The sequence below is a fragment of the Mytilus trossulus genome, chromosome 1, assembly GCF_036588685.1.
Source record: "Mytilus trossulus isolate FHL-02 chromosome 1, PNRI_Mtr1.1.1.hap1, whole genome shotgun sequence".
NCBI lineage: Eukaryota > Metazoa > Mollusca > Bivalvia > Mytilida > Mytilidae > Mytilus > Mytilus trossulus.
The window spans coordinates 17587037-17610923 of record NC_086373.1 but is presented as its reverse complement, the minus strand read 5'-3'; the positions used below and the strand labels follow the sequence as shown (position 1 = coordinate 17610923).

The 23887-nt window shown below is 29.5% G+C and overlaps 1 protein-coding gene across 2 annotated transcripts in view; it reads right to left on the bottom strand.

Moving 5' to 3' along the window:
• LOC134717366 (mannan-binding lectin serine protease 2-like) overlaps positions 1-23887 on the bottom strand; it is a 111658-nt gene that overhangs the window by 40737 nt on the left and 47034 nt on the right. For both annotated transcript variants that reach the window (XM_063579978.1, XM_063579979.1), the window contains exons 5-10: positions 12056-12158; positions 10062-10247; positions 7895-8104; positions 5176-5322; positions 3454-3511; positions 1163-1295 (exon numbers count right to left, since the gene is read on the bottom strand). In XM_063579978.1, the coding sequence (XP_063436048.1) occupies positions 1163-1295; positions 3454-3511; positions 5176-5322; positions 7895-8104; positions 10062-10247; positions 12056-12158 (837 nt within the window). The remainder of the gene's footprint in view (positions 1-1162; positions 1296-3453; positions 3512-5175; positions 5323-7894; positions 8105-10061; positions 10248-12055; positions 12159-23887) is intronic.

The window sequence follows — 23887 nt, the reverse complement described above, 5'->3', positions numbered from 1 at the left end:
TATAATAGAAATACTAAGATGATAATACATAGGGACGATAGTCCACCAGGAGCGATATCGACGCAGTGCAGGAAAAAAGGAAAACAACACTATTTCATTATTATTCGTCTGATTTTACAAATCTCTTCTTTTCAGTCTTAAATGAGAAAAGGGTGAGATATACATTGTGTCATATCTTATTCCTAATTGCTTGTTAACTATTAGCACTGGATTTTGATACATGATATGCATAGAACCCATACAGAATCTTGATTAATTACATCTGGAGCACACTGTGTCTAAAGATTAATCGTTTACGTGTTATTGCATAATTGGTTAACCAAGTTCTTTGATCTAGGAATTTGTACTAATTGAACATAATATGCAGTCAACTTTGAAATCATTAATGAACACGATGATCAAGTAAATTGAAAATAGCTTAAAAAATACTTTTTTTGTTGAGCAATGAACATTCTTGATATCTTCATATGAAAATTACGCAAACTTGTAATATGAAGAGACATGTATTGTCGAAATGCGCATCTGGTGCAAGAAAATTAGTACCGTAATTTTATTTATCCCTTATAAGAAGAGTTTGTATTGATTTCTTTCCGATTGGCGTTTAATAGACTGTAAACTTAACTCATAAACCTTTAGCACATTTTAGTTTATTGAACCAAGTTATACTTTAGCAGTTTTTAGTTTATAGAAACGATTTAAACGCCTACTTAAGACGCGTTTACGAAATTATATTGATACATATCTTGTCCAAAATTAACAACCTAACTTTAAAACAATAGAAAGAAGCATCGATAAGTGAAACTTTATTAAAAACTAATCTTTATACATCCTTTCAACTGATTTCAATTGATAAAAAATCGTACCTTCATACATACTTACATACATACATACATCCCTACATACCAACATACTTACCCAAATAAATACATGATAGATAAATTCAGCATAATTCAAATTGTTAAAAGACTTAACAAAATTCCAATATCAACGACACATTAAATACGAAAATAAAATGTGTATATGAGAACTTCAATGCGTTTCCTAGAGGTAAAATATCAAACGAAAAGAATAACAAGACCTTATAAATAGGGATACATAATTCAAAACACTTTCAATATTACGACGTAGCAGTAAGAAAATTTAATATACATATACAACTTACGATTTTTATTTCGTCTGTACAGAATAAACCATTATATCCTTCATGACAAAAGCATTGTACATCAGCCAGTCCCTTTTTAATACAGTGACCATGGTTGCACAAATTGGTAGCACATTTTTGTCCTTTAATACATCTAGAATTCAATAAATATGTAATGTTGTATTATACGTGGTACTTTGAACATTATAAAGATCTCTTTTCCCTCTAAAAAGGAGTGTGATAAGAAAATGATTTCAAATGTTCCCTCAAAACTAGGCATACACTATTTTGTGTAATTATTCATGATACGATGTATTTCGTTTGATTTAAACAAATTAAGTAGGTTGGTAAAGGGTTGAATATTCCGTTCATCACATTCTTTATATCATTTATCAGTATCCACTAAATAAAGACAACAGTAGTATACAAACTCAAACCAAGGGAAACACATTAACTATTAGCGGAAAACACCGGAACAACAGAAACACTGAGGTACAATATAACAAACGCAAATGCTTTATACCTAGAACGAACTATGTTATAACAACTGCCATTTTTCTGTACAGGATATCTTCAACAAAATTTTGGGTTGGACCTGGGTCTATGGCTAACCAAACCTCCCACTTACAAGGCAATGTAAAACATACCGATGAAATGAAAACAATATGTGACAGTGCAAATAAATAAAAGAGCATTCAGGACAGAGAAATACAAAAAAGATTGATCTTTACTGGTTTTTTTTAAATTGTATTTGTTCAATTTCAATTTTTTTTAGCGATATTTAAGGGCTTCATATATTAGCCACAACAAAGAAAGTATAACATAGTAATATGAAAATATCTTCAAATTTATTTCTAGTAACTATATAGTTTTTTTTAGTGCATTATTCTTTTTTCTATGTACTTTCTGCCAGACAAACATCTGGTTGCTATATTTGATGATCAGGAAGAAAGTCGGTATTCATTTAAAAACAGGTCAGTCTTATAGGCTTTGAATCTTTTAAAGGTTTCAATCCTCTAGTGTGTACTTTAAGAATGACAAATCATGCTATATATCAAAAGTAGTCTGACCGCTGAAAGATCGGTCGAAGCTTTTAAAATGTCGATATAAATGACAATGTTGAATGTGTAACGGTTAACCAGAGAAGAAAGACGTTTCCATACAAATTTAAAAAAACGTATATAAATAACTTTTTGAAAAGACTAGTTTTTAATTTGGTATGGCAGACACGCGTTTCGTCTTCATTAAATTCACTAGAGGCATGAAAACCAAACCAGGGAAGAGAATTTAAAATCGTGAATCTATCATTAAAGATCATATACACAAATACATACTATCTCGTTCTGTAAATTCTGCTGTGCAGAATGTAAAAGTAAAACGCAAGGCATTTTACACCTAGTGTATTCAGCTGACAATAAGTTATATGTTTAAGATCATAGTGACATTATTGAAATATTCTTCTTAAAGATAACAACATTTATACCTCTTTATGTAATAGGCATTTTAATTGTTTCTGTTATTATAGATCATTATATTTCATATGATCAACTTTCGTCATCCCACATAAAGACAAAACAAAGTGAATTGATCGCACAGAATTAATAAAGTGAAGTTTGAATGTTTTCCCATCCTTAATTTTGAAGTTCTATTTGATAGCATTGCATTTTCAGGTATAAGATATACAGAGTAAAGCTTTAACTCTGTATGTTAGTTCTGATTTAACCATACTACACGAAAAAAAATCATACCAGTTGTCGGGTTATTTTTATTAGAAACATCATTGCACTAAGAAAATTCAAGCCATACAAAAAAGTACTGTTACAATATACAATTATTATATATCTAAATATATATAGACACTAGAATTGTGAACTAAGTTAGATTTTTGATAACGTGAAGAATTAGATAACGACGCCATATGTACTATAGCAAATATCTACATATTTTGTTTGTCTTCTAGGTTCGTGAAATCTTAACTTTAAGATATACTTATGTGAATTTAAAGAATCAAACATTTGAAATTGATACTTTAAGTAAAAAGAGCATTAGTTAAGAAACAGAATAAGTTAGACATATTGATAGGTTATAAAGCTCCTTTTAGATGTATTTGATTTAAAAAAAAACTGCCCTATATTTGCATTGGTATCATTTGGGTCTAAAACGAAAGAAAAGAAAGCTACAATCTGCTCACATCTTTGTATACGACCATAAGAGCTATTGCCGTCTATCATAAACATAAAAATGGGTGTTATTACTGTGGATAATTTATTAAAAAAAACACCAAAAGTGAAATATTTTAAATTATAAATTACCTGTAGTTTTGTCCATCTTTGATACAGACACTGTTGTTTTGACATCTTGGATAGCACACTAAAACAAAATTCACATACAGCGAGAAGAAGAGATGAATATCAGATTACAATATTAGTCACTGAATATTTAATTATAATGTATGCTCTGGAAAATAGAACAGGACATTCACAGCCTTATTGGTAGAAAAAAATTGAGGTTTCTGATTAACAATTCGACATGTATCCATAGCATTAATTAATCAGATAAACACATCTTAAATTTCATGAATAAAAGTAAAGATGTAAAATAAATTCTTAAAAAATTAGGATTGTTCATATCAAAATTTCTCATGGTACTATTAATCGTTGAATACTTTAACAGAGCAAGAAATGAAGGCAACAGTAGTATATCGCTGACAAGAAGTCAGTTTAGATTCTGTTCAAATAAAAAATTTCAAAATACAAGAAAAACAAGTAATCATAATTTTATAGTAATCTATAAAAAAAAGTTTCTTATTTTATTATTTCTATCATTAAGTAAAATCACAAAAAATCCTTAACTCCAATGAAAATTCAAAACGGAAAGTCCCTCATGAAATGGAAAAATCAAAAGATAAAACACATCAAACGAATGGAAACAACTGTCATATTCATCACTTGGTACAGGTTTTTTCTTATGTAGAAATTGGTGGATTGAACCTGGTTTTATAGCGCTTAACCACTCACTTGTATGACAGTCGTATGTGTGAACAAAACAGACATACTATGTGAAATATCTTATCGGAAAAGTCTGTTGATAACATTTCGTTTAAATAAATATGGCTTGAATAAGAACACAACTTTTGTCTTTACTTTTGTCATTTCAAAAAAAATTGTAATGTACTGATTTGGTAATTTTTTTTTGTATTAAATGATTGGATGAGACGTAGAGAATACTTCCAGATAAAAGCAACAAAATAATAATGTTTTCAAATGTTTTCTACGGGTCAATTAGTATTCTTTTCTACACTTTTTTAAATGCACAGATATCTTTTTCTTTTAAAAAATGTAATCGTATAACTTGTATTTAGTATTTCAAAATATTAATAAGAGGAGACAAATGGATGACCTTTTTAAGTGCAATTGTACAGCATACATGGGTATAATAAAATGATAGTTACATAAAGCAAAGCAGGCATAATTTGATTTTTTTTTTTAAAGTATCTTATTTTAAGTAATAACATTGGAGATTATCATAGTATCGTGTATATAATAATAACATTGGACAATAATGCAAGGTGTGTTTCAGGGAGGATGATACACTAAAATGTTCCAAGGATAAGAACACAGGATTAATTGTGTCATGTGGTTTAATTGAAATGTTTTGATCAAGTTACATATAGCAAGACAACACCTTAGCAACTGTTTAATATTCTCTATTATGATGGCCTGGTTTTGATATGTATCCCATGTGCTCCGTATAACTTGTTTTGATACTTTGTTTTGTAGAGGTAATAGTAGTTCACCGCTGATCAATAGTCATATATTGATTAAGCAGGGGGAAAATCAGGTTTTACTATCAAAAATCGAGGGAAATACATGACCTATATGTGGAAAACTCAAAACAACAGAAACACTGAACTGTAACGAAAACAAACGCCAACCTACATTTCTGAAAGGATATTTGAATGCATACACCTATAACTCTTCACTAGAATTCACAATTGTTTTGTCTTTTAACAAAATCTAAATTTAGATTTGTACCTTGACGTGGTATTATAGTGTAATTTGCAGAGAATCCTGTCCATGTAATTAAGCTGTCTGTTGTAAACCGTATTTTCAGCAAGCCATCCCTTGAAAAGTATAACTTATCTGATGCTGATTTTGCACATAAAATAACCTCAGGAGAATCTAAAAAAAAATCAAATAAATAAACAATTCGTATGTAAAGTAACACAAGGTCTAATATTCATTTCATAACTAAAAAGTTGAATTATTGATTTCATAATATGATCAACTTATATTTCTGGATCACCCCCAGTTGTAAATGGGATTCTTGTTACTCAGTCATTAGTTTTCGATGTTGTGTTTTGTGTTTTCTTGTTTGTATGTTTGTCTAGTCATTTAAGCCATTCAATTTATTTCGACTCAATAGTTTGAATGTTTATCTTTTGCATCTCTTTGACATATAGCTTAAATACTGTCATGATTAATAAAAGTTAAAAATGTTTATGTTTATTGAAAATCTTTAGAAAAGAATCGCTAGTAACTGTCATGTTAAAATAATCAGTTGTTCGAATCAATCATAGATAAAAGATACTGAAGATAAACATGGAAATATCAACAGATCTTTAATCAACTAATTGAACTTTAACAATAGGATTTATGTTCGTTATAGTCAGTCGGCCTTTGCTACAAACTGACATGGTATAAAACTTACAGAACACGACATTGACATTAGGATTCTGATACGGAAACTGATATTTTGCTATGTAAAAATATGAACAAAACAGATCTGGATTATACGTCAATTGGATAATAACCAAACCAAATACCAACTGAATTTAAAATTGAAGACAAAACGTGTGTTGATAACAGATCTTTGATAGACTCTGTGATATTTAGAACAGACATGTAATCATTTCGAGCTTGTATAGATATCTGTTAACCATTGAATCCGTATGCTGACCAGTATATCAACGTGAAACTTCACATGATAATAGTGTTCTACTTTATAAATGCCTTATGCTAGTCGTAAAACATATAGATTAACAGGTCTCCAATATCTCAATCTATGTATATTTGTTAATATTACCAAACGATTAATATTTCATAATAATTCTTACAACGTAATTTTCAAAGAGCCTCTCTTAACCCGGAATACATGGAAAAAAGTAAAATCACAAAAATACTAAACTTAGAGGAAAATCAATTTGGAAAGTCCATAATCACATGGCAAAATCAAAAAACAAAACGCATCAAAAACGAATGTACAAGAACTGTCATATTCCTGACTTGGTACAGGCATTTTCAAATGTAGAAAATGGTGGATTAAACCTGGTTCTATAGCGCTAACCCTCTCACTTTAATAACAGTCTCATCAAATTCCGCTACATTTACATGATGCGTTAAATAAACAGTCACAATTAATAAAATAGTCAAAATATGGGTACAAAATATGAAACACGTATATGTAGCTCGGTCAATGGTCAAATCATTCGCACACGGTCAGAACATTTCGGTGTAAATCTTCAACCTTAAACGCATAGTGATATGGAAAAATCTAAAGACTAAAAGAAGTGAAATGTCATACCTAACTAAGAAACCAATGTAAGTTACAAGAAGTTCAACTTTACTACTACGTTTATCATTAGTAGAATGTTTAACTTTGTAACGATCCCATGCCTTTGTAATCGATTGTATACATTTGAAACATTAAAAGTTACACGGTGCAATTGCATTTATCTGGTTTTCTTTTTTTCTATTTCTGAATGTTGTTACGTAACTTGTAAAGCGTAGGAATGAAAAGATTTGTATTGCTATAAATTTCTCATCAATAACATATTTTATCCTTTGAACACAAGGAAGTGAAAACTGATGTCATCCTTACGAATGTGTCTGTGTAGCGTTTGTTTTCATTTAATATCTCTTGAATTGCTTTGAAATTCAAATTTGTAATCTTGAAGAAATCCTGTCTAACATATAAATATAATAAAACTCATTTATCTTTCGACATTGGCAATTTGCTCTTTCGTATGAGTTCTTGCACATCTAAGTTTACATCAATTAACAAATCTTTGAAGATCAAAATAGTACAAAAGTAACAAATTTGGTAATACTTTTACAAATATTTCAATATTTTGACTTTATCATGTCAACTAGCAAATTAAGATTGAAGAATTGCATGTCAACACGAAGAAACCGACTTTAATGAATAAATCTTAATTTAAAAATGATGTTGTCAGTGCCTTAGGAAATACTGCTTATTATGTTTACCTGCACTTGTCACTGTAAACAATATTGTTGGACAAAAAATCCGTGGCACATACTTTTCCATAAAAAGAACCCCAACAAAAAACGGAAAAAAAACCCAACAAGCAGAAAACAACAACACAAATTTCCTTTTAATTTTGATAATTTTAAAAAATCGAGGAGTATATGCGTTGTTTGAATCCTCCGCCCATATTTTGACAGGAGCAATGTTTTCTTTTCTGCAAATGAAACAATATGTTATGTCCCCGAAATTTTAAATCTGCTTAATTGTACTAAATCTTCACCAAATAGAGGGAAGCAACCAACATTTCGACATACCATAAGCGGAAAAAACCATAAGAAAATGAAGTAATTGAGTTTATGGTCAATTTTATATACTTTTCTTAAAAAAATCAGATATGTTTCAAAAGAGCTTCTTAAAAAACATCTCCTCTGTCTCACAAATATCCACTACATCATATTACTTTTTTACTACAGAAATAATTCATACCTGAGTAAGAGTCGAGAAAAAGTGAAACTCTATCAAATGAGCAGTTGTCTGATTCCTCAATCTCCATGTGTGTAAACTGTATCATGATTTGATGATCTGGTAGAGGAGCTATGATTGTTGTAGAACAGTTGACATTGTTCCCATAAACATCCGGGTATCCTGGACTAGTTATAGTTCCCTTCATTGAACCTTCGATTTTAATTCCACATACTAAAACACACATATATTTAAACCAACAAAATTTTCTTATAGTTTTTCTTATTGCTTTTAATGAACCTTTAACATAACTTGATAAAGTTAACCTACAATCAATTCGAAAGATCTGCAGAAAAATAATCGTTCTTTTAATGATATATACAAATGTCAGGATATTGTTTTTATTAAATGATTTTGGAACTGACAATCTGTTTTTCTATCAGTTTATTTTATTATTTGTATATGTAGTTTTAATCTAATTTTTTCTATGTTAAGTATCTATCTATTTTTTGATAAGGTTTATATGTATTTGTAAATGTATGTAAAACTGTATGCCGTATTTCACTAAACAACTAATCAAATTTGGTGAAGATATGCATTATACTATAGTGTCACAGTTGAGGTTCACATTGGTAAACGCAAAGTGTTTACTGAGGTTGGACCATCAATTCTCTGTTTGTTTCACTCACAATGATGAAATATTTAATAAAATCTGACAACTTAAAGATGTCATATCAATTAATTAAGCCTACTTTCAACAAGTTTTCATATTTCTATACAATCAAATTTTATATTTATTGATGTAAAAGGCATGTTTTTGTAATTTTTAACTAGTACATTGAATAACGGTATATCTCTAACCGAAATGCACCAATCTATACTCGATAACAATATATAGTATTTCAAAAACATCAGTTTTGTTTTCGTTTAACAATTTTTTTCTGTATTTTTTTCATTATTAGAAATAATCGTTTAACGTTTCAGTTTAGGCTATATTGTGATGTGTATCTCGGTCTTCTAGTTGAAAGTATTATTTTCGAACATAGCATATATAAAATCAGAGGAAATATTTTCCCTTTTTTTTTTTACATAAAGCGGTAATATATGAAGCTTCATTCTAACATTAGTAGATTCAATGTACAAAATTGATTTACTGTACACTAAATTCACGTCAACATAGCTTGAGATGGTAGACAAGATATTTAGTTTGAATGTTTGGCTGGTTAATGCTATTTTTTGCAATCATAAGAAGCAGTATTCACACAAAACTAAAAACAAAAAATAAATAAATAATACAAATAAAATCGGATAAAGATCTTTAATTTCACTTTCATGCATATTTATGATTTCAAAGAGTTCTTGAACCTCATATATATTATTATTTAGAATTAAGAATACTACTGAAACTAAAATGCATACTTTAGATCTTAGACCTCTCTTTGACATTGAAACAAATAAAAGACTTTGAACTGAATCTAAGATTATTATACATTTTCCAATTGTCTAGTCTTTTTTTCGAAGCTATAACATCGTTTTCAATAAATAGGGTTTAATAACCTACGTTCGCAACCAATATGACCAGCATGACGTTTTTATTTATAAAACGTATAAAGATAATTACAAATTTCGGTCTTATAAAAAATAATAAGCTGAAAGTATTGTAAGGATTCATAGCTTTTTTAACCCCTTCAATAATCATACATTTAAACAACCCACCCACTAGTGTTTAGATGTAAATATTTTTGTTTTACATTCATCTTACTTCAATTATTGACTGCTGTAGGTCAAAGACTGGTACGACGTATATATGTTCCAAAAGTAAAACCACAAAAATACCGGACTTAGAGGAAAATCAATTCGGAAAGTCCATAATCAAATGGCAAAATCAAAAAACATAACGCATCAAAAACGAATGGACAAGAACTGTCATATTCCTGACTTGGTACAGGCATTTTCAAATGTAGTATAAACATGAACAAATAATGTTCCATAAAATGAAATAGTAATGGATAATACAATACTTTAAATGTAAAAGATATCGTCAAATCTTTAAGACATATAGATTGTCGATGAAAGCTTCAAGGAAAACATACCTTTCATGTCGAACGGGAAAACTAAGTTACATACACCGTTACATAATTCCACTTTGATGTATTGCATCTATTTCAATTCAACTGAAGAATTTACTTACGTTGATTTGATTGGTTTTCAACCATCTGTGCATTGTTCTCATTGACTTCAGTGATGAATTTTATTTCAGCTAGAAATCCTCTGCTTTCTAACATGTAGTCCGAAATAAATACTACCAACATACTACTACCTCTTGATATAATATCACGTGATGTGGTACCACATAATGTCATCAGTCTTCTGGACTCTAAGTAAAAAAATATTAATCGTATTTTTGAATCAAATAATTCGGACAATATTCATGATTTCTAACTTAGTTGGTTACTAGTGTTGTACATGTAAAAATTTAGTTGCAATCAATAACTACACGCATTTAACATTTAAGAGTTTTCAGAAATTTTAGATAATCACACAATATGAAAAACTTTACATAAATTGATACATCAATCACATTGTAAAAAATCTTTAGTGTACCTTTTGTTATTAAATTTATTGACTAAGGCCGTGTTCACATTGGCCTAAATTCGGTGTTGTGTTAGTGTAACTCACACGTAAACTAAACACAATTGCGTTCCTATTGATAAAACTCAATGTTTACATGTAGTTTAAATTATGTTTTATCAACACACAGTCGATAGTCAATGTAGGCATTGTGTAGTTTAAGTGTACACAAAACTAGGCATTAGGACATTTGTTTTACCGTGTATATATTTAAGGAGGAAACTATTTTTGAGTAAAATTGATATTTTTGATAATTACTAGTATAGTTCTTTACAGAAATTGTTGTCTAAATTTTACAGGTTTTATTTGTTATTAAAAAATTAACGTACTTTATTAACCCCTGATGAAGACTCAAAGCAGCATCATTGCCGAACCCAATGCATGACTAAACAAAGTGTGGGGTAAATCAGTGCTATGTTTGTCTAGTATCTCAGATCCATTAAATAACACTTAAAATAGGAAAAAAACGTTACCCTATTCCTTTACCAAATACTTTTTTTTTTATCTGAGTCAGATGTTTTCGCGCGTACGTTTTTATTCCGTTTTTTTTTCGATGCTGGTGATCAAATACTTTTTTTCAATATTTAACACTATAATGTATGGGAAAACTTTGATTCGGAACATTATTTTTATCATCTGTATGACCAGATTTTTTTTTTATCAAATTAGGGATCAGATTATCCCCCCCCTCTTATGTACAGGTAACTAAACAAGGTGTATAGATGTGAACAACTTTAATGTGAAACCAGTGTCCATTACATTAACTAATTGTAAACATGTTTACTGTACACGGCGTTTGGTGTGAACACGGCCTTAGAGTAGATGCATTGCAGTAAGATAGTGTCAAAGGCCATAATAATAAAGTGCTTGTCCCCAGTCAAGAAACATGTCATCATCTGTCATAATTACCTTGCTCGATTGGTTACATCCATTAGTTTGACGTTGTTTCGCTTTTAAAATTTTCCAAAACATTATTACTTGTCACAATTAAATTCTCCATCCATGTTTTTATTATAAGTATGTACCTGTCCTGAGTCAGAATTCTGTGATTCTATGGATTTCGTTGTTTGCTGCATATTTTTTTCGATTATTATTTTGTTCATAAATCAGGCCGTAAGTTTCCCGTTTGAATTGTTTTGCATTTGTCATTCTATGTTCGTTTATCGCTAAATATGCAATATTGATGTTACTCGTTGTTGAAGGCCCTAATCTGACCTCTAGTTGTTGATTTCTGTTTCATTTAGTCTCTTCTGGAGGGTTGTATCATTGGTAATCATACCAAATTTTCTTATTCTGATGCATAACTGACTCTGATGTCATCGGTGACCTCAAGTAATAAGCGTCTTCATAATTTGGTCTCTGATGAAAGTTATTTCAATGTTAATCATACCATAACTTTCTTATTTTCATTTTTCAAATTGTTGTTTCTTAAAAATGTAACACATTTTATTAATGATTTTGTTCTTTTTGTTTTGTTTTCAATTAATATTTCTTCATTCGAATGTTTGGCCATTTCTGTAGTTTAAATTTTTTTCATTATTGTTAAATACATACGACTGGTTGTTCCGTCAAATATTTCCAGTCGATCAAACATGCACCTATCATCGGTAATTGACATCTTCAAAATTTTCAGCTGGACACGTTGGTGCTCAGGAGCCTAATAAAAGAAAACAACCAATGAAATTAATTACGAAATTTCAAACTGTATAAGCAACTTGATGATTGATTAGTTCTTGAAAACTCCCTGAAAATTGCGTAAGATTATCGTTGAAATTGGATATTACTTTTGTTAAACGAGATAGCTTCTACAAATGACACCTACAGTACGATACTTCGTTTCTTCTATACTATGTTTATAAACTAGGCCGTTGGTTTTTCACCTTTGTATTGTTTTACATTTATCATGTCTTGGCTTTTCATATTTTTCTATGCGGTATGGACTTTGTTCATTGTTTAAGGCCGTACGGTGACCTTAAGTGTCTTTGGTCTGTTGAGGAGAGTTTTCTCATTGGTTATTATTACAAATCTTTTTATTTTTATAATAAAATCATGAATTGAATTATTAAGTTATCATTTTGTAGAGAAAACTATCAAAGACATATAAAGAATTATATAGGAAATCATAAAAGTAATCTGACTTCAACTGTAAAAAAAATTAAAACATTGACTAAATGCTTCATTTGAATTCACAACAGAAGTCTTATCAGCGGCTTTTGCAAAAATGACAAAAAGATCGAACGGTAACTAAAGTACGCAATTGCTAAGATAAAAATAAAAAAAAAAAAAAAATTCTAGGTCCATTTAATAGATTCATCTCTATGTTTGCCCATTTTTATTTCAAAGAATATTTAAATATTTTTTTTTTATATTTGAATGCACATTTGTATAAAGTGTATTGCCTATTTGCAATTTTTAATGTGTTGATTTTGTGATGATTTGTATGCTAATTTTTAGTACTTGCTGTTTTTTCTATTCTGCAGTTGTAATTACACTTTTAATTAACTTTGCAATTAGGTGAATAAAAAATATTTAGTGTTTGATGAAAATAAACATGTCAGTGGTAACCCACTCAAATTGTAATAAGCTTCCCCTCTAGCTCTTTATGTAATCGATAGGATTTATAAAATCTAATTTGTCCAGGAGAATATTTAGTCTTAAATTTGCTTTAAAATTCAAAAATGCTGAAGCTAAGTCCATAATTGCTTTGAAGATCAAAGGCATCCTAATCTAAAGTTTTTTGTATGCTGTTTTATTTAAATGAACTAAATTAAAAGAAGATTCTAGATGCCTACCAGTGCATATTAGATTATGTTTCATGTCGTGAACTAAATAAAGCTGACATTTATTTGGTGTATCCAACAACTATAACAGATAATAACCTTGATAACAATCCGAGAGATGAACAACGTTATATATATTGACAAAATGTAAATTATTAAAGATACCAAATGATGCAGAAATTTACAACATTAGGTCAACATACGGCCTTCATACGTCCATTTCAAAGATATTAAATACATTTTCTACATATGAAATATCTGTACCCAGGAATATAACATTGATTTTTCGTTCGTTTGATGTGTTCGAGCTTTTGTTTTTGCCATTTCATAAGGAATATTCTGTTTAGAAACATTTTTCAGAGTTTGTTTGGTTTTTGTGATGTTTCTTTACTTTTCATCTTTTTCTTGTTCGTGACTGCCGACAGGAGCGTATGTTTATACTTTTCTGCAACACAATGTTTTGTTATACTAACGTTTTTCGTTCGTATTTGATTGTTCGCATTTTTACTTGGCTATCGTTATATTTACAGTAGTTCATACAGATGTATAAAAACATTGTTTTGCTGGAGTTTTTTGTTTGGAAAGTTTTTATTTCTGTATTCCTTTTTATAATATTTGTACATTTTAATGATTTTAATTTCTATCCTTATTGCACAGATATACAAAAGTGATTTTGATGTTTACTTTCAAATTAAATAACAAATTTCTTATACATTGTACATTTACTTTTGGGCTAGCTGGTTACTGAAGTAATGGCTGAATCTCAAATTTGGTAAACCTTTTAATGATTAAGTCAGAAACGAAATCGACCGTTTTTTGTGTTTTGTAACCGCATCAATTTCATTTTGGAAATCTAGATCAGTAAAAATAAAACATTGACATTGATAAAACAAACTTTGGAACACTATACAGATTGTAATTGTCGTCTACAAATCTTTAAAAATAGTTTGTGAGCAAGGATATTTTATCCATACACAATTAGCCTTTATATATAAATATCAAGTATCACATAATTGTGTTTCATACCGTTTTATATTTGATGAAAAAACCCGAATGTTGGTACATGTAACGGGGATTCCAGTGGTGATATTGCAACTCTATAAAACAAACTGAGATAAACCAGGTAGACCGAAGATGGTCAGCAAACTAAATACTTGTCGGTTTAAAATCAAAATAATACACTTTGTTCACTAACACATGCAGCTTTTGAATCGTCAATTCGTTCATATGCCGTATATGTTTTAAAAAAAAATATTAGTTAAAAATATTATTTCTCCATTGTAATTACTTGCTTAGTGTAACAACATCACTTCGGGATTTACAATTTGTAAAAAAAGGCAATGAAATTATTTCATTATCGTAAAATTATTCTTTGTCAGTTTGACAATTTAAGAATTTGATACATTTTATACAATTATGTAATTCAAATTTTCATATTTGATTGTTTGAAACTATATTACATTACCAGAGGTTTTCCAAATTGGAATAAAATAATGCAATCAATGTTGGCACTCGTATTAAAAGCGTACACAATAAGTTTAATCAGCTACGCTTAAAATGCATGCCGAAATTTATATATGTACATATTAGACTATGTTGCATGTCGTGAACTAAATGAAGCTGACATTAGTTTGATGTATCCAACAACTGTGTCAAATAATAACCTTGATAACAATCAGAAAAATGAACAACGTTACATATAATGTATGACAAGTATCATTTTAAAATTATTTAGAATTTGAAACAAACATTTATATACGTGTATTTCTAAGATACTAAATACCAGGTTTAATTCATCATTTTCGACATAAGACCTGTCTATACCAAGTCAGGAATAAGACAGTTGTTGTTCATTCTTTTGACTGAGTTTTGATTTTGCTATTTGATTAGGGACTTTCCGTTTTGAAATTTCCTTGGAGTTTAGTATTTTTTTATTTTACTTTATACTAACGTTTTCGTTTGTATAATTATGTCATTTTACGCATTGTTACTTAGTTATCAGTCTTTTTCCAGTGGTGCTGCAGTCAAGTTCCTTACAAATATATATTATTTTTCCTGGAGTATTTTGGTTTTTAAGGTTTCTTTATTCTTTTTTATAATATTTATACTTTTTAAATGAACTTAATGGTCTTTCCTTAATATAAATGTTAATATATTCATGTTTTATTTTTGAATTAAGGTAGCACAATACAAAGATTTAATAACTCCAACTCCCAAGTTTGAAAAGGCTATAACGTTCTTAATAATGCTTGAAATATATAAAAGTGGTAATTATGGATAGCAAACAGATTACTCTTTCAAATAAATGCAATGTTAGTATGATTAAAACAATTATGTAACCAATTATAATGTCAACTGTGTCTAAAATATTTTTCCTCAAATTTCCATTTTCAATTGAAATTAGCTTCCTCATTATTCCTAGAGGAATGATTTATTATATGTTGTTCTTATTGCCATTATTTACAAAAGGATGTCTCAAATTTCAGATAGAATGTATAGAACAAATTTTACACCTAAGTAAACATTATCTTCTTTTATGTGGTAAGGATGTTCATTCTCATTAGAGATTTATGAGATAATGAAATACCATAGGGAAAATTTTAGACATCCTTTTGTAGCCCATGTTGTGTTGATTAAGATTTCGTTAAAACTTTCTCTATAGCTAAAAAGATGAAAGAGCTATTTTCATGCAAGTGTACTGACCGAGATTTTGCCACTAATTACAAAATAATTGATGACATAATGATTGCATAATAAAAATATTGCATTCATTCAAAAGTTTAATCTTTTATCTATCTATATATACCTCTTTTTATTTTGTTTTATTTTGTATGCATTCATAAGAAAGTTACAGCATTTTAAAGGTAAGTGATTGGAAGTAAAAAAAAATCTTTGTATTGTGCTACCTTAATAACAAATTTCTTATAAATTTACTGTACTTTTTGTGTTAGCTGGTCAGTGCAGTAAAATCTGAGGCTCACATTTGGTATACTTTTTACTTTTTAAGTCAGAAACAAGTTCGACCATTTCATATGTTTTCAATGCCAATCTCATTTTGGAAATCCAGATCAGTAAATAAATACCAAAGGAAATATGAAAATATTGACAATGATTAAATAAACTTTGGATTTATAGAAAATAACTTTACAACCATCTTAATAGGGATTGATGTTCGTAATGTAAATACTTGATAATGGGGATAAATGTATATTAACAAACTTTTAAAAGATATAAGGAACACTAGACAGATGGAAATTGTTAACTTCAAAATTTTGAATAATAATCTTTGAGCAAGGACACTTTATCCATACAACAGTTACCTTTATATCAAGTATACTCTTCTCGAGCACCTTAGATCACTCCCAGTTTTAGGTGGGGTTCGTGTTGCTAAGCCTAAAGTGTTCTATGTTGTATCTTTTGTACTTTTACATGTCTGTTTATCTTTTTATTTTTAGTCATGGCGTTGTCAGTTTATTTTCAATATATGAGTTTGACTATCCCTCTTGTATATTTCGTCCCTCTTTTACATAATTGTGTTTCATAACGTTTTATATTTGTTGAGTAAAACGAAAAAACAAATTTAGATGGACCGAACATCGTGAACAAACTAAATACTTGTCTGTTTAAAATTAGAATAATAAACTTTGTCCTCTAACACATACAGGTTTTGAAACGTCAATATTCATTCATATTCCGTATATGATTTTAAAAAAATCTATTAGTTAAAAATATTATTTCTCCATTATGATTACTTGTTTGGCGTAACAACATCACTCAGAGATTTACAATTTTTAAAACAAAGCAATGAAATTATTTCATTATCGTAAAATTATTCTTTGTCAGTATGAAAATTAAAAACATTAATACATTTTATACAATTATGTTATCCAAATTATCATGTTGGTTTGTTTGAAACTGTATTCCATTATCAGGGGCTTTCCAATAATGCATTTAATGTTGTCATTCGTATCAAAAACGTGCACAATAATTAGATATGTTTAAAATGCATGCCGAAATTTATGTATGTACAAGTACATTTCATACATCTTTATTTAATCAATTTGAAAAATGAAACCGAGTAGTCATTTTACTTTTACAAAAATGTGGTGCAAAAACATTTTTAAATGTTTTAAAACAATCATTAAATATTGGGTTTTGGAAGAATAAGTTTGGTTTGCTTTTTTTTTTTAAATAAAAATAAAACCGCGTTTGTTTTACTACAGAACTGATCGTAGCCAGGCAAACATTGCAATTACTTGTATCGCGAATTATATGGGTAATTAAACTTATAGATAGGCACTAAACCTCTGTTATATAACCGGTAGATATTCTTTTCTATAAATTCTGAAATCCTATTAAGTTTGATTAGTAAATGTAGCAAATCGTGGCCGGAAATGATTTCGATCGAATAATAGCAATAAATTCATGTCGAAAAAGGTCACTAACATTGTCTGTGACATCAAAGTGCATGTACATATGAATTTTACTGATTAAAACACGAATTAAATTAGGGTTAGATATCAGTTTAGTAACACTTATTCACAGACAAATCTAAAATTTAGATTGAAATCTTTAGATCGGCTTTTCATTAAATCTGTACCAGTTCCACTATAACCCTAGGATCTAACCAGAAGTTTTTTTTTTGTATAAATGGTTCAATCCTATTAATATGTGATTAGTAAATATAATCAATCTCGGATGAAAAGGGTTTCTATCGCATAATAGCAATACATTAATGTCAAGAAGGTCACTAACTTTGTCTGTGAAATACAAGTGCATTTGCATATTAATCATTGTGATGAAATCACGAATTCGATTAGGGTATGGTGTCAGTTTTGTAATACTTTTACATAGACACATTAAAAAATCAGATCGAAAACCTGAAATCTTTTGACTAAATCTTTACCAGTCTCATTTAAGTACTCTCAAATTTGTTGATGATAGTTAGAACTTGACGTACAATAAAGTCTCTTGTGTATTTGTAGGGTAATTATTTTGAGACTCAAGGCGGATGTCATATGTAGAGCACGAACTGCATACCCTTCCTGTGTACCTGGGTTTACTCCCGGTTTTTAGTTAGGTTCGTGTTGCTCAATCTTTTCTATGGATTTAGGTTGTGTTGTTCCATCTTCGGTTTTCTTTGAAGTGTTGTGTGGACTTAATCAAATGTATCTTCTTTTTCTTTTACTTATTGGTGTTGGTAGATTTTATCCCACTAAGGAGTTTAGAATAACCCATTGGCATGTCATTTAATTCGTTTCAACCCTACTTTTTTCTTAAAATGTCCTGTACCAAGTCAGGAAAAAGTAAAATCACAAAAATACCGAACATAGAGGAAAATCAATTCGGAAAGTCCATAATCACATGGCAAAATCAAATAACAAAACGCATCAAAAACGAATGTAAAAGAACTGTCATATTCCTGACATGTTACAGGCATTTTCAAATGTAGAAAATGGTGGATTAAACCTGGTTTTATAGCGCTAACCCTCTCACTTTGATGACAGTTTGAAAATAGCAGTTGTTATAAAAAATGTCGGGTTGTCGTTTGTCTTTGTTGCACTTCGGTATTCTTGTTGTTCCTTTGTTTTTCTCGTATATTTATGTGTTCCCTAGGTGTTTGTTTGTAAACCAGACTTTATTTTCTCAATCGATTTATGTCTTTTAAACACATATACTTCTGTTGCCTTTATTTATATTACGCCTTTATTTTTTTGAAACGTATAGCACCTGCTATCACTCCCAGTGTTTGATTGGTTTCGTGTGGGTTTTCGTTTTTTGTTCAACATTATTTTTTAGTTGTCTGTGTTTTGTATTGAAGACTGTCATTTCGTTTTATTTGCCGTAGCATTTTGAGTTTATTTTTCTACTATTGAGTTTGAATCTTGATTTGTGTGCTTTTATTGGTTAATGTCTCATTGAGGAAGTTTGCTGACAATACCATATGCCAACATCTTGTATTTTTTTTTTTATGTAAAACAAGTTTACGTAGTTTAAACTGCTGACTTTTAATAAACTGATATTTGTTTATCGGTCTTGACACTCTGATTGAGCATGGCAGGTGACGCATGCTCAGCGGCCCCTGGTCTTGTTTCGTTTTGATTTCATGCGATGCTCTTAGTTTTATTTGTCGATTTATGATAAATTTAACATCCATAAATTACTGTTGCCTCATTTATACTATATTTACGGAACGTGTTGTGACCTGTACATATTTTACGTTTTCAGTCTTCACATCTGTTATGGTTAACTAGCAATCAAATCTTATTTATGTCCTCTTTGCGCGTCTTTTTTTTTAACAATTGATAATGTTATTAGACAAACAATATATCAGTTTTTTTCTGTGTGTATCTCTTATATTTGATTCGTTCCCCTCAGTTTTAGTTTGTAATCCTGATTTGTTTTTTCTCCATCGATTAACAAGTTTTTCGAAGAGCGGTATATTACTGTTGCCTTTGTATATCATTCAGTAATTGTTGATCGCAAACGAATTAATGTTTGAGTATTTTGCAGATTTTTTCAATCCTCATGATATTACTACAATATCAAGGCAGAATCGTAGAACGCGTGAAAAAAAACGGGATGGAAAGAGTGATGTATTTATTTTTTATCATTTCCATGCGTCCTTTAGTTTTAGTTTGTAACCCGGATTTTTTTCTATCGATTTACAGTGACTTGCCTATAGGTGTTACTGTAAAAGTTTACCTATAGCTCAACCTGTTTTTAAAATTGTCAACACAATAGGGACATTTAAATTGACCAGTTGGTATTGTTAGATTTAAATCTACCTTGATGCTACCTGTAAAAAAAAATTATTCACCAAACCAAAAGTTTCAGCATGCTTTTTTCCTGAACTTTTTGTTACCTAGGATTATTCTATTGAGAGATTTTTATTTTACTGTCATTCAAAATCTTATGAGTGATCAAGCCAAACAAGAATGACTATATCGTATATGATATTTTCTTGCAGTTTGTTTAAAATTGCATAGACTTAAATGCACTACATTTCATCTTAATGTTTGTATAGCCACTACTAGCCCTGTTTATACCCTAAATAATCCAGTCGTAATATTTCACTCACTTTCTAAAACATCAAAATCATATTTGAAGAAACAATTTTATTTATTTCTTAACACTAATATTTGACATCTCATCCAGAATTCCAAATATTTTAAATAATTCCCAATTTCATTCATTTTTCACTACTTCACTAGATTTTTTTCTAAATCCATAGTATAAATTCTGATTAACTTCCCATGATATACAACCTAATTTAACAGGTGCAGAATCTTGTTATTTTGTTATCAATTCCATTACTATATTCCAAATAGATGTCCTCACTTTACAAATATTTTGTAATACATGTATTGTATTTATATTTTTACTATATATCACTTGATTTTACTATATCCACAGTAAACATTTTATTTCTTTTCCTATGATAAATTTCCAAATCAAACAATATTTGATCCAGAATTTTATAATTACTATTTCCAGTTTCACATGAATCACTTAAAACATTTCCTCACGTTAGGAATATTATATTTTACTTTCATTTTTCACTTTATCACTAGATTAGACTATATCCACTGCATTAGTTCAACATTTTATTTCATTTCCAAGACCCCATTTAAATGATAAATCATCTTAAGTTTGTAATAGATCCCAAAACTAATAATGAATGTTTTTAAAATCACGTTTAAAGCCACAGAAACATGTTAGATGAACTCGCACTATATCTCTTACTTGAATTCCAGTTTTGAATTTGTTTAATCTTTAACATAACTAAATCCCATCTATGAAAATTTGAATTTCCTTGATTGAACAGAGCATTTTATACACAAAAGTCCCACTGATATTATAATAGATTTCAAAGAAAAAACACAGCAAGGTATACTCCAAAATTATTTTTGAATTTTACATGTACAACATCATATGTAAGCCCCACAGAACAGTTTGAATGAATTTTTTCCTCCTTGATGTCCTTCATGACAATAACATCTTGAAAAAAAACACATCACATTTTAAGAAGCAAAATTGCCATAAAAAATCTAAGAAGTGAATTCAAATGAAATAAATCCAATATTGTATATATGCACAATGACACCAAAAGATTTCAAACATTGCAAATAATAATCCAAAATGAGAATCTTGAAGGGTCATGTGAAGAAATGAACAACATATCTCTCTGAAAATTTAAACTGTAAACACCTGAGCAGCTATTTCTTGTTTCACTGGCAGCTGGACAAAACTATGTATAAGGGTTCGAATTTAAAAGAAGCATTTAGTGTGTAAATAAAGTTTAAATTTTCAAACATTGTAATACATATTTAATTTAATCTTTTACTGATTTAGAATTTTAGGTAATAATTTGATAAATCATATATATCAGGGATTTAAAACAATAAGAACCAAAAACTATTTTCTTCCCTATCAATTTTTAATAGAATAATCCTAGGTAAGAAAAAGTTCTGGAAAAAAGCATGCTGAAACTTTGGGTTAGGTGAATAAAAATCTTTACAGGTAGCATCAAGGTAGATTTAAATCTAACAATACCAACTGGTCAATTTAAATGTCCCTATTGTGTTGTCAATTTTAAAAACTGGTTGAGCTATAGGTAAACTTTTACAGTAACACCTACAGGCAAGTCACTGTAAGAGTTTCGAACAGCGGTATACGTATGTTGCCTCCCTTTGTCTATTAACTTATTATTTTTTTCCAAACAGCTGTCTTTTGCTATTTGTTAATGCCAATAGAGGACTGTTTATTCAAAATGTTGTCAATTGTTGTCTAAACTCTCCTTTCTTTATTGACCATTGCGTTATCTTCTTTTTCTGGTGATTTAAGATTGCTACCGTTGTATCGTCTTACATATTCTGAAACATTAGTTCCTTTGTAAAGCGGTATATACAATTAATTTACCAATCCCGATGGTATAAAATACGCTTATTTCAAATGGCCGTTCATTAGGAAAATATCCCCGTTACAAAACATAAACACCAGATGCGCATTTTGCCTTTTTTTTTTTTTTTTTTTTTTTTTTTTTTTTTTTTTTTTTACAGTTGTTGATTTTTTGTATCATCGACTTATTTTCGTTACATCTCTTATTATTGTTCTGAATTCAGATATGAAAAAAAATAATTAATTAACATATATTTCTGTTTATCAATTATTATCATTTATGTAACTTATGTGTCTTAACTGGAAACATTAAATTACAAAGTTGAAACCACATGATATGTTTCGCTACTAATGCCTGGTTTCAGGATTTGTAGAAATTGTCCGCCATTAATTGATGTGTGGGTGTAAATAACACGAAGCAATTATTTAGCAAGGCTTTTATGTAACAAAGAAAACTTAAAAAAATGTTGATTAGTTTAAAAGGTCACATTATCTGTGTTTTATTGTCATATTGAAATTAACACTCCCGCTTACATCAATTAAATTCTGCTTTGAAAAATTGTGGAAAAAAAAACCAGAATGAGAACGGTACCGGTGTTACAATGTATGATTATGTTTCTAATTTTTACTGATCAGTTGAAGAAGTTGTTTTATTCATCTTTTTCTTAATTTCTGAATGAAGACCTGTTAAACATTGTTTTGGGTTGATCCTTTTTTACGTTTCGTTCGAGAGTAATATATTTGTTTTGCAAGAATTCAAACACAAATAGCTCTTTAATTCTTACTTTTTTTACATACTGTGCTTTCACATGTTTTACGTAAGCGTTTTTGATAAGGAAAAACCCAGAAAAGCTCTTCGGCCGAATGAAATTTGTAAAGGTCTGATTTGTGTTTTGTTTGAAATGATTAAGAATATCCATTGCACATTATAAACTTTGTCTGTTAACTGAACTTTTTTCGTAGTAAAATGATGTTACAAAAAAACACCGAGCTCCGAGGAAAATTCAAAACAGAAAGTCTCAAATAAAAATGCAGGTAACATTTTACCATTTTAACCTACCCTCGAATATTTTCTATGCACTATGTTCTGATAACTCGTTAACCGAAACTAGGGTTGTTTGTTGGAAATCTTTTGACACTAACTTCGAAATAGTGTTGAAGATCTAGTAGAAACTCATTTATAACCTTTGCTTATGTTCGAATCTCCTTGCAATCGGTAAAAGATTGACTTACAAGCACTGGCGCAAAATGTTTGATTGTTAATAAGTAGTTATTGTACATTGGTTTGATACGATCAAATGGCAAATTACAGGAGTTATTTCCCCTTAAACAGAGAATGCATGACAGCTACTTCAATTTGAATCAAGATAGTGCCAGGTGGTCTTTTTTTTTATTGAACCGAACAAAATTATCAACCTTAGCCAATATTGTTCGTCTGTTCTCCTTACACTTATTTCAAGTAACATCATTGAAATGTAAAAACAGGTATCGTATTGTTATGCGTTTACTTTCTACATTGGCTAGAGGTATAGCTGGAGGGTTGAGATCTCATAAACATGTTTAACTCCGCCGCATTTTTGCGCCTGTCCCATGTCAGGAGTCTCTGGCCTTTGTTCGTCTTGTATTATTTCAATTTTAGTTTCTTGTGTACAATTTAGAAATTAGTACGGCGTTCATTATCACTGAAAGAGTATACATCTGTTTA